We start from the raw sequence: 12,059 nt of genomic DNA, 5'->3' as shown, positions 1-12,059 counted from the left end.
ACAGATAATTTTTAAAAAGTATGCTTGGAGGAAAGAGAAGTGTGTGGGGGGAGGGGGTGGTGGGAATGGTGAGGCCTACCAGGAGACATTGGTCAGTTCCCACCCCTAGTCAGCATGAGAAAACCTCACAGAGATGACACCGCAACTGAAATATAAGATGTTCACCAGGCAAGCAGGATGAGGGCAGGGCTGGGGAATCTGGGCAAAAGGAGTACAGGAGCCAGTGTTCCCTCATTAGGGGAACTGCAGGTACTTCAGTGTCACTGGAGTGTAAAGTACAAGCAGGGGTAGAAGAGTGGTCAGAAATGAGGCTGGAGAGATAGGGAAGGACTGAGAAGTAGAGGGCTGCCAATGCCAGGGCACGAACCTGGCCCTTACTTGATGGTCTCCAAATCATCTTAAGGGTTTGCACACCCAGGAGGAAAAACTTGACCATGTACTCCCAAAATATGGCTATTTATTAATTTATAAATTATATAAATATACTACTGAACAAGTATATGAGGTACAGTATGAAGCATATGCAAAAATATAAATAAAGGATGAGGAAAAAACTCCTATAATTACAGTGTTAATATTCTTTCCACACTTCTTCAGGATTTGTCTCCAGCACCCCCTGGAGAAAATACATCCTACTTTAGAAATAACTGTGGCCATAATAAAGAGACATGGCAAGGTTTTAAGCAAGGAGTGACAATAATGAAGTGGGGGTGGGCTGAAAGGGCCAGCCAGGAAGCAGGAAGAGCAGTAAGGAACTTGGGGCAGCATCCATATGAGGGATGCTGAGGGTTGGAGGAGTCCAGTGGCGGTGGGATTTGAGAGACTATAAAGAAGGATGTGGGGAGTAAGTACATATGGAGGATGCCATCATGGCTTGTCTGACCTGGTGGATGAGAGGCCTTCTTTGAGATGGTGAACGTGGGAGGAGGAGAAGATAAGGGAAAGCTTAGCGGGGGCCTCATTAACCCATATAACACCTTAGTCTGAGTTAGAAAAACACCCCTGGCTTTGGGGAGAGGGACTCAGATTCAGCAGATGAGTGAGGATGGCACAGGCAGAGTTTCAGCCTTTGCTCAGACCCCCTCACTGGAGTGGGGCCTTGTGCTGTAAACAACCTGTAAGCCTTGGAAAAGCAGTCCTAGAGCCTGGGCTTCGTCATCAGAACCCTTCCTGGCCTTGATGGGCAGATGGCACTCCCCTGGAAAGAGGAAAGGCTAGAGGAGATAAGAGGTGTGCTCCTGGCCAAGGAGTTCAGGGGAGAGGTGCTGAGGTAGTCAAGGAGGGCTTTCTGGAAGCAGGATTTCCATATGGGTAAGTTTTGAAGGGGCCAGGCCCACTTCATGTGGGAAGCCCAGGGAGACCAAAGGCAAAAGAGCAGGCATGGGTTTGGAGTACAGGGGCTAACCAGAGAGGTTGTTGGTCAAATGATCCAAGGGCCAAGCAGTCAGACAGAATTTGGATTTTTATTTCAATAGAAAAAACACCAAAAGAAATTTTTTTTTAAAAATTAAGCAAAGCAGGCTGGAGGAAATGTTCTTGGGCAGACTCTGTGGAAAGTATGCTGGCTGGAGGCAGCACACACACAGAGGCCCCAGTGTGCTGCTGCCAGACCAGCTCCACCCTAAACCCCTACACCCCCTAGGAGATTTTGGGGCAGTGCCAGCTCGGCCCACCCCCACACTAGCCCAGCCACAGTAATAGTCTGTTTCAGCTGCCTAGAAACACTTCTCACCTGAGTGGTCTCTTCTTGCAGGCTGCATATCCTCAAGTGTTCCTGGAAGCTGCTGCTTTGGTCAAGTAACTCCCTTCCCCCAATATTTATGCCTCAGTTTCTCAATTTGTAAAATAGAGACTTGTTCCTGCCTCTTACAGAGTTGCACTCACGTCCCCTAGGACACCGAGCTATCACTCCCTTCAAAGGCCAGCTGTGACCCATCCCTGCACTTTTCAAGATTTCTCCATGACTCCCCATTCTCCATAGGAAAAGTCTTCACTGCCATATGAGCTCATTGAGTCTGGTCTTCAAAGCCCTTTATTCTCCTTTATTCTACCCAACCACTCCAAGCTTCTCTCTATACCTCCTTGTCCCTGCCCCTCTGCTCCAGCCCAATCTAACTAACTACTTGCAGTTTCCTGAAATGCATTCTGTGTTTTCCTGCTGTGTGTCTGGAACGCACACTCCACACATAATTGTTGAGTGTCTGCTGTGTGCCAGGCCATAGTCCAGACACTGAGGACATAGCAGCAAATAGGGCAGAACAGCTCCCTGCCCTCAAGGAGCTCACAGTCCATTGGAGACGACAGGCAAGGAAAAAGCAAACAAGGAAGCATATGTCAGTTTGTGTATAAGAAGTGCTACCAAAAAATAGAAAGTAGAGTAAGGGGGGTAGAAAGTGAGTGGGCAGGTGCTATTTTAGAGTGATCAAGTATATCTCTCTGAGTCAATGACATTTGAGCAAAGACCTGAAAGAAGAGGGGGTATAAGTCTTGAAAGATCTGGAGGAAGAGTGTTCCAGGAAAAGAGAACAGTAATTGCAAAGGCTCTGAGACAGGAGTGCACTGAACAAATTCAAGAAACAACAAGGTCAGTGTGGCTGGAGCAGAATGAATGTGGGAAGAGTAGGAGATGGGGTTAAAGAGGTGACAGTGAGCCAGACTGTGTATGGCCATGGGGGCCCTGGTAAGGACTTTGGCTTTTACTCTGAGTTGAGATGGAAGCCACAGAGTTTTAAGCAAGAATGGGACATAGCATGACTTAGGATTTAACATGACTGCTCTGACTTCTATGAAGAGAACAGATAATAAGGAGGCAAGGCTTTACAGAGGGAAGTTAGTAGGCTACTGCATTTATCTGAACAAGAAATGTTGGTAGTTTGGACCAGGGTAGCAATTGTGGGAGTGGTGAGAAGGAGTCAGATGGTGGATGTATCTAAAGATAGAGCCAAAATTCCCAGATGGATTAAATGTGGAGTGTGAGAGGAAGAAGGGAGTCAAGCATGACTTTAAGATTTTCAGCTGAACAACTATGTCCTGAGATAAGGACAACTAGGGAAGGAGCACATTGGAGAAGTGGGGGAGATACCAGGAACTTAGTTTTGGATATATTAAGCCTTAGGTGCCCTTATTGGACATTCTAGTGGAAATGTCAAGTGAGCAACTGGATATATAGACCTGGATTTCAGGGGACAAGTTCACATTGAAGATACAGATTTGGGCATCATATGTGTACAAATGATATTGTAGCCATGGGGATAGATGACCACACCTAGGGAGTCACTACAAAGAGGAGAGGAAGGAGATGTTGAAAACAGAGCCTCGGAGTGTCTCAAAGATTTAGAAGTCAGGAAGGGAAGGAGACTGAGAAGGCATGGCCACTGAGGATCATGTATCCAAATCCTCCCTGTCTTTCAGGTCCAGCACAAAAGCCACCTCCTCTAGGACCCTTTCCTGAAGACTTGGGCAAAAGTGCTCCCTCCCTTCTTTGAACTCCTTTGCCTTTTATTACCTTCCTTAGAGCAATGGAAAAATGGGTGTTAGCAAATCTGAATTAGCATCCCATAAGTCTCTGAGCTCTCTGAGGTCACGGCCCCCACCTAATCAAGCTCAGGTGCTTTTTGCATTCTGCTTTCACAATTTTTATCACCTGTACCACCCACCATGTTATTTACTTAATATGGTTTCTTTAAATAGGTACACTTTTTAAGATTACCTAAGTTAGTCTTATCCTAAGCAACAATATCTGTGAGTTCATGGGTTCAATGTGCTAGTTATATTTTTAATACACATTACTTACTGTAATGTTTTCACTAAACATAACAATTATAATAAAAACGTTCAGTTGTGTCCCACCTAAAATTATTTTATATTCCAAAACATGGAATTCATTCAACACTTGGGAAACATAAAGTCCTAACACAAGGTCTACCATATGCCAACTGTGTGGTCTCTATCTCCCATCTTACAAATGGAGATAATGATAACTGCTTCACTTGGTTTTATCTCCCTCACCTCTCCTCTCTTCTCTTGTTCCTTCTCTAACTCTGGCTTTATGGTACTATTTTGCTCTTTCTCCCCATCTCCCATCCTCCTCCTCCTTCTTTGTATGTCTCTTTCTCTCTGTCTCTGACCATCTTCTTTTTCTCTGTCTCTGTCTTTCCTCTTTGCTGTTCCATCAGGACCATCAACAATGAAGTCTACATTGCAGAAGTCAAAGAGAAGCATCAGGCAAAGAAAATCTATAAGGAAGCCCATCAGCAGGGAAAGATAGCTGCTCATGTAGGCATCATGTAAGGCTCCATCCAGTCTGAAACACAACAAGTTCATCTTAGCCCTGTGATCAGGGGCTTACACATTGTTTTCTCTGGGCCTCAGTCCCTATCTCTGTAAAGTGGGGACAATGATCTCTACTTCATAAGATTACATGAAGATGATGTGGTTAATGAATATAAGAGAGTAGGTGCTCAACAAATGGGAGTTTACTTCCCCATTTCCACTTTCCTCCTCCTAGCAGGATGAGGCTTATTTGAGAATTGGTACCTTCTGGTAAGGTTATGTTCAAGGGAGGTTTTTCTAAATCAAATATTTTTTACTACCTGAGTTCCATTCTGCTGGCAGAAATGTATTGTCTTCTTTCAGTGTTTTCTCCCAGCTTCCAAGAATTTCATTAAGCACATAAACTTTAGGTTTGGGTACTGCATGCTGAGGAATTAATGCCACATAAACAAGGTTAATCTAAAGCATGGGGGAGGGGTGGGCGTGAGGGACTATTTGAAGGGGAAAAGGCATTGTGTATAAATTGAAAACCCTTTTTGTAAAACAAATCATTAGCCCCTTATTTTTCTATTCTGGATTCAGATTTTCACCAACAGAGTTTCTTTATGGGTAAGCTGCCTGTAATAGAGTTTCTCAGGCAAAACATTTAGGAAGGTGAAAGAGGAAGAGAGAGAGATTAATGAGTGGATGAGTGGATGACCAACTGTGGGCGAGAGACTTAGTTGAACTAGAAACCTGGTCAGATCTGGTGGGGCCAGGGTCAGGGTGGGAAGAACTAGGTAATCTAGCAGCTCCCCTCCCCTTTAAAATATCCCATCCCCTTCCCACTCTCCTCCCTTTCATGCCCAGGGACCCGGAATCCGAGAAGTTCCACATGTCCACCAGCCCAGCAGCAGGCACAGAGGTGAGAATTTTCCCTGGCCTATGAAGAGCTGCTACAAAGGCACCAGGGTCAGTATCAGCTGATGGTGAGCCTGAGGCCCAGCCAATTGATGAAAAGGCTGAGTGTAGAGGTCACACTGTCAGAAAGGATGGGCACTGGCTATGTTCACAAACCACCTTTGAGGACCAGTCGCCTGCACACCAACATCCATACCAGTATGTGGACAGCACTAGGGGTGAACCATCAAACTGACCTTCCCTGAATGGAAACCTACCTGTTTTCCCTGAGCTTCCCTCCGGTACTACTTCTGCCCTGTGCTCACTGCCAAGATCATTCCCCATTCAAACAATGGAAAGAGGACATGTTTGGAGTTGAAGATATTTGGTTTACAAACTTGGTCTGATCCTGGCAAGCTGTATGAAACCAGCAGTTCAATAACTTCCCAGAGTCATGATTTCCCTCAGGAAAAAATAAGGATTTGGGGAGGGATTACTAGGTGAGGTCCATGAAATCATGTGTTGAGAATGCAGCAGGTTTCAGAAGCCACACTGGCCAAATCTTGCTTTCCTCTGGAATCACCACTGAGAATGGAAGGGCAATGGGAGGACAGTGTGAAGTTCAGGCTGCCCTGGAGGATGCCATCTCAGGCCCTGTAGGCCGGAGAGATGTCCTGTCTGTCAGCCGTGCTTCAAATTTTCTTCTAGAGGTGTTTGAAGGCCAGAGTGGCCACATCAGGCTCACTATGTGAACTGTTGGAAATGTAGATTCCTGGACCCGACCCTTCTGGAGTCTTCTGGTTCGGTACCTTGGGGAGGCGCCCAAGAATCTGTTTCTGACCAGTTTGCAGGAGAGGGCAATGTCCAGCCAGATTGGAGAACCACTGAGCTGGCCTACCCACCTCCTCTGAGAGATGAGTGGACAGGCACAGAGAAATCACTCATGTCACGTGGCCACCCTCGCCAAACTGTTTTGCTTTGGAGGTCCTGCCTAATTTGACCCTGCTGGCCCAGAGAGACAGTGCGGTGCACGTAGAGGAGAGAAACAGACACACAGATCTGGGTTCAAATCCCAGCTTTGACTTTCTCCTAAGGTGGGACCACAGGCAAATCACTCAATCCTCTGCTTCACTTTTCCCATCCGTACAATGGGGAGATGCCATCCATGGCTCAGGACCATTGTGAGAATTTGAGAAAATTCCTCCCTGCGAATCAGTGGTAGAGAGTAATGAAGATTAGATGGTACCTGTAATCATGAGCATGATCGAGCACTTACTAAGTGGACAGAGCCAAGTATGGTTCCAAATGCTTTACATGAATGGTCTCATTTAATCCACACAAACACTGTCTATGAAGTAGGAGCGATTATCATGTCTGTGCTACAGACGAGGAGACTGAGGCTTAGAGTGTGGGTAACTTGTCCTCAGGCAGCATCTGAGTCCTTGGAGCCCGCACGCTTAAGCCCTAAGCTATAAATGGCAGCTCCCTCCCCCTTCTCCTTAAAGGTTAAAACAGAGGGTACAGCCAATCCTGTGGGGATAAAACAGAACAAAGACCTCTGAAAGGAAGGAAGCCAAGGGAACGTATGGAAGCAGGCGCCTCAGAGAGTATGGGGGCTCAGTTTGCCCCTAAGCTTCCTGACAGCTGTAGCAGGAAGGGGAGGGGAGCAGAATTCCCAAGTTTCCATTTTCTGGGAAAAAGGAGGCACAGAGACATGTCTAAATGGACATTTGTCTTGGACTGAAATTCCAGAGGAGTTGATCTTGTGGCCAGCTCAGCAAACATCCGGGACTAGAAATTCATCTGCGATTTCATGAGGCGCTAAAAGGCCTATTCCCACACGTGATTCTGAGAGTCGGAAGGCAGCGGGGGAAGAGAACACATGAAATTCCATCCCAGAGGAGAACCTTGCTAGACTGCAGTTTCCCACAGCAGTAAGGGGGCATGGGAGGAGACCTAGGCCCTGTCTGTGTGTCTGGATCTCTCCACAACACATCCCACACGGCCCTTCTGGGAGGAGACCCAGGCTCCTGGTCGACCTGGGAATGTGACACTCCTCCAGAGACTGGGCCCCAGGACGGATGGCAAGTGAGCCAGGGCGAGGTCGTGAGTGAGGGGCAGACTGCCAGAGCCTGGGAGCTGAGGGGAGGGCTGGGTCTGCCAGGCTGGGCTTGCTGGAAGAGGCAGAGCATGAGGAGGTGGTTGTAGGGTTTCCGGAGGAGCGTGGCGTTTGCGCAAGTGGAAGGGCATTGTAGGCAGGAGGAGCAGCAGGTGGTGTGGGGGTTATTTCTCACCCTCCCCAGATATTGCCCCCTTTGAGGTCCCTTTACCTGGCTTTCTGCCTGGTGAATCCTCCTTGCCACCCCACCCTAACCCTCCGCATCCACACGGGTGAGGCTGACTCGCCCCCATCCACCAGGACTGAGAGGGCAGAGATCCGTGTCCGAATCACTTTCTACCCGACACTGCAAGACCAGTCTGCCTTCTCCAGCTCAGGCATCACGGCCGACTTCACAGTCCAGTATGACGTAGTCCTGGAGGACGTCACGGGAGATGTGCAGGCGAGGGGGCTAGGGGAATGGAAAGAGCACGGGCTCTGGAGTCAGACCGGCCTGGGCAATAATCTGGCCTCCCCAAGTTGCTCATTTGGTTCTTCCTAGGGATCAGTGAGAACTAGCGAACCCGGACAGGATGACGTGTAACGACGTATGACTTCACACCTTGGGAGGCACATGTGCGCCCTCAAAGGGTTAGAGACCTGGAACTCTGTAAATTGAATCAAGCTCCAAATGAATCCGTTCCTGCTTGAATCCGGTCATAGCCCACTCTTAACCAGTCCTTTTGGAAAGTGAACCGATGGCCAGTAATTGGTCTCTCACACTTTCGACAGCTCTGATATTCTCACGTTCTCTTGGACTTTTTTGCTGTTTCTAAGCTTTAGAAATTCTTTTTGCCTGAGTGAGCCATCTGCCTAAACAGAGAACCCTTAAACTCTGAGCTCACACACTCATGGAGAACATAGCGAGGTCCCACGCTGTACCAGGAGGGTAGAGGACTGGTCCAAGACCCTGGGCTTGACGGCAGTGACTGCACGGCAGCCTGAGATGTCTGGTCCCAGCCTGCCTTTCCCGCCACACCTCTCACCACCTCGAGCACACAAACCACCCTCCAGCTGTCCCACACCACATCACACCACACCCCTTTCTCCCCGAATACCCAAACCTGCCGTTCATCCATGTCTCAGCATTTGTTCATACTATCTGCTGCCCTGGGAATGTCTTCTCCCTCCTTTCTTCACTGGTCAGTGTCCTCCTCGTCCTTAAAGACCTTGTTCAAATGCCACCACCCTGGTGACCCCACTCCACTGACAATTCTTCTCTCTGCTCTGGGCTGGTATACTGCTTTCATTACACCTCCCCCGGTGCACTTACTCATTCATTCATTCATGGACACATCTCCACCGAGCAGAGTAACTCTAGCCCGCTCCTGTCCTCATTGACTCTGAGAACTCAGAAATGAGTGGGACACAGCCCCTAATTTCCCTCTGGAATGTCCCAGTCCTGAAGGAGTCAGATACATAGAGGCCGAGCAGTCATAAAAAGTTCTAAGTGCTGTGTACAAATCTGTAACGGGCTACGTGAGGATCCCCTGAGGAAGGGTTCAGGAAAGCCTGCCTAAAGGAGCATCCTTTAAATTAGCATGGGAAAAATGAGTAGACTCTACCTCCACCTAGGCCAAGAGGGGGAAGGGAAACGCATGCAGAGAGAGGGGGAACAGCATGTGCAGAGACAGAGAGGTATGGCACAGCCTGTTGCGTAGGAGGAATAAAAGTAATTCACCCTCTCAGAATAGGAACTGAGGGTATCCTGCCAGCAGGTGGCAGCAGGGGCCTTAACCTAGTGTTCTGCCACGTGTGTGTTAGTTGAGGTAGTTGTCTGCTTGTCCATTGTTTGTTTACCTATGCCACCTTTGCCTGGAGTGGAAATACAGATAGAACAGATGGAATGAGGCATTAAATAGCATGATCGATAATCCCATCCACTGTGTGCCCTGCCTCCTGCGTCCTCCCACCCAGAACCCCTCAATTCACCTCCCATTCCTGCGTGAGTACGCCCACCTTTCAAAGCCCAGCACATTTGCCCCTTCATTCACTCAGTCAGGACTCCCTGGGCACCTAATCTGTGTCGTGCCCAGTGCTGGCTGATGTCGGGCAGCCCGAAGTGAATCGCACACAGACTTTATTCACTATCTCCGGGTGAAACAGAAAGAGGCAATAATGACACGAGATGAGAAGTGCTCTTTCAGTGACAGCACAAAGGATGATGGAAGCCATCACGAGGGGAAAGGAACTTCGGGAAGACTCCCTGGAGGAAGTAAAGACCGACCTGGGTGTTAGAGAACGCAAAGAAGCGTACCAAGCTGGGAGGGGTGCTGTGCGAAGGGAAAGGTGTTCTAGCAAACTAGGGGCTGCATGATACAAGGAATGGAGGCTGGAAATATCCTGGGTGTCTAGGGAGCTTCCAGTGAGTTGGAGTTCCTAGAGCGTTAATTTGAGGCACAAGAAATGGTGAGAGGTGAGTCTGAAGGCGGTGAGTGCTGCAGGGGCATGATAAGGAACGTGGAATTTGTCTTGAAAGTGACCGGGGAACCCCGAGAGGGAATGACGTTATGAGGTCAGCGTTTAGAAAGACCAGACTGAGCAGCTGCTGCAAAGATGCATGCACAGGAGGGGCCGCAATAGAAGCAGGGAAACTGGAGAGAAAGAAGTCCCTAATTTGGGCTTTGTTAGTTTGGGGTGGAGAGGACATGGACCTGAGACATATCCAGCAGCTAAGACCAGCAGGAATCTGTGGCTGGTTGGATGTGGAGAGTGAGGTGCACAGGAGGATTCAGGGGTGACACTCAGGTTTGTATCTGGAGTGGCCACGTGGATGATGGTACCTCTAAATGACAAAGGCACACAAGGCCAGGATGGGGGGTGGGGAGAAGAGAATGAATTTCTTGTTTGGGTAAGATACGTTGGAGGCATCTTCAGACATCCAAGGGAACAGGTCCAACAGTGAGTGGGTATGCAGCTGTGGAGGGCCAAGAGAGGAGAGCATTGCACTGGAGAAAGAGATGTGGAGTCATCAGGGGAGACCCATGGATTGAAACCGAGAGAACCAGGCAGGTGACCCAGGACCAATGTGTAGAGCCAGAAGAACAGATCCAGGATGGCAGTTGCTAAGGCAGAGCTTCTCAGTGCGGGAGCCGGAGCTCCTCAGCCTTCAGGCTGTCTGGCCCCACCAACTGCCGACAGCCTGCTCAGAGCTCTAAATCCCCACCACTTCCCTCCATTGTGCTACAAAAACGTGATCATTTTCTCTGCATGCCATGACTGAAAAATATTGGGAAGCACTGCTTAAAGGACAGGGAGAGAAAATGGAACCCAGAAAAGCAACTGAATCAGGTGGGCCAGAGAGCTGGTAGGAGAATAAGGAGAGTTCATCATCTCAGAATCCCAGGGGAAAAGATTTCCTGGGGACCAGAAGCAACCACCAGCTGTGAAATGCACGAGGGAGGTGCAGTCCGGTGACAATCAAAACACACCCATGCAGTTTGGAAACCAACTAGTCATTGTTGCCTCTAGTGAGAGAAGGGTCAGTGCGTGGTGGCGGGGGGAGCCAGTCTGTGGTGGGCGGAGGAGTGAACTGGAGGTAAGAAGACCACTGCGGGTGCCGATTTCATTACTGTGGCATGGTACAGGGAGGAGAGAAGCTGTTTTGAAGTTTGGGTGTGCTTGGGATCAATGGCGGCTGCCCTAGTGGATGGAAAAGACACAAACATTTTTATATTCTAAGGAAGTCCCAGTAGGTAGTGTGGCGTGGGTTGGAGAGAAGGGGCCTGACTGGTGGAGGAGGTGCTGGAGGCTCGGAGCGCATGGAGTCCAGGGCAGGACTGTGCTGTCCTTAAGTAGAGGAAGAGGTATATGGGGATGTGGACCCTGTGCAAGGGTGGGGCGGGCAGTCCAAGAAACAGGGCCTGGGGCCCTTAATTTTCTTCATGAAGAAGGAAGAGAGACATTTCCTAGAGTGGGGTGGCGTGACAGCTGAGGGGAGTGTGAGAGGTTGGTGACCTGGGTCGTGCCTCTGGCTTATAGGATATGAGGTTTGGGGCCACCGGCGAGAGGGAGGGACCATGGAGAGGTAGGCATGTGATGTTCCCAGAAACTCTCACCTGCCCAGGTGTGGGAGGAACAGAGGACGGCAGCCGGACTCTGCCTTTGGCTTGGGCAGTGGCAGGATGCTCGACCCAGGCCTTTGGGAAATGCTGTAGAATGCCAGGAGAAAGTGGAGACTGAGGCTGCACTTGCACTTGTGAACTAAATCACAGGCTGGGGTCGAGAAGAAGAGAAAGATGCCCTCCCATCTCCTTCTCTCCCCACCGAGAGAGGAAGAGAGAGTGTGTGCAGCCTTGTGATCAGAGAGTGCCTGAATGGCAGAGAGGAGAATAAGCTGGTTATCGCAGGGCAGAGCCTGCTTCAGGCTACTAGGCCGCACAGACCCTCAGCAAGCCCATACTTCCCTAGGCTGAGCTGCCACTGGTCCTGGGGGCCCTCCCAGCTCCCCCTCCCCTTCCCTCAGCTGTCCCAGCCCCCAGGCTCTGCAGAGGGTGAGATGGAGTGGGGAAGGGGGTCAGCAGCCAATCACATCCTGGACGGCCCAAGGCATCTGCACCTGGTCTAACCAATCCCCTCTGAACAAACAGCTCAGCCAGCCTCTACTCCCTCCTCCCCTCCCTGCTCTGCCCAGCAACAGCAGAAAGGAGGTTTAAGGAGGAGAGGGAGGCCCTGCAAACTCCCAGCCCCTGGCAGCAGTGGAGCTGGGCCCCAGGCTCACTCTATAGAGGGAGGTCAAAACAATACTTAC

The 12,059-nt window shown here is 49.6% G+C and overlaps 1 protein-coding gene across 1 annotated transcript in view; it reads left to right on the top strand.

Moving 5' to 3' along the window:
- Positions 1-12,059, top strand: part of ITIH6 (inter-alpha-trypsin inhibitor heavy chain family member 6) — a 43,653-nt gene that overhangs the window by 8,436 nt on the left and 23,158 nt on the right. Inside the window, 5 exon segments of the mRNA XM_044764043.2 lie at positions 4,176-4,286; positions 5,122-5,179; positions 5,181-5,370; positions 5,652-5,656; positions 7,548-7,712. Coding sequence (XP_044619978.2) covers positions 4,176-4,286; positions 5,122-5,179; positions 5,181-5,370; positions 5,652-5,656; positions 7,548-7,712 — 529 coding nt within the window.

The sequence above is a fragment of the Equus asinus genome, chromosome X, assembly GCF_041296235.1.
Source record: "Equus asinus isolate D_3611 breed Donkey chromosome X, EquAss-T2T_v2, whole genome shotgun sequence".
NCBI classification, from domain to species: domain Eukaryota; kingdom Metazoa; phylum Chordata; class Mammalia; order Perissodactyla; family Equidae; genus Equus; species Equus asinus.
Note: the sequence above shows the minus strand (reverse complement) of the source record. Positions and strands in the feature narration are given on the sequence as shown.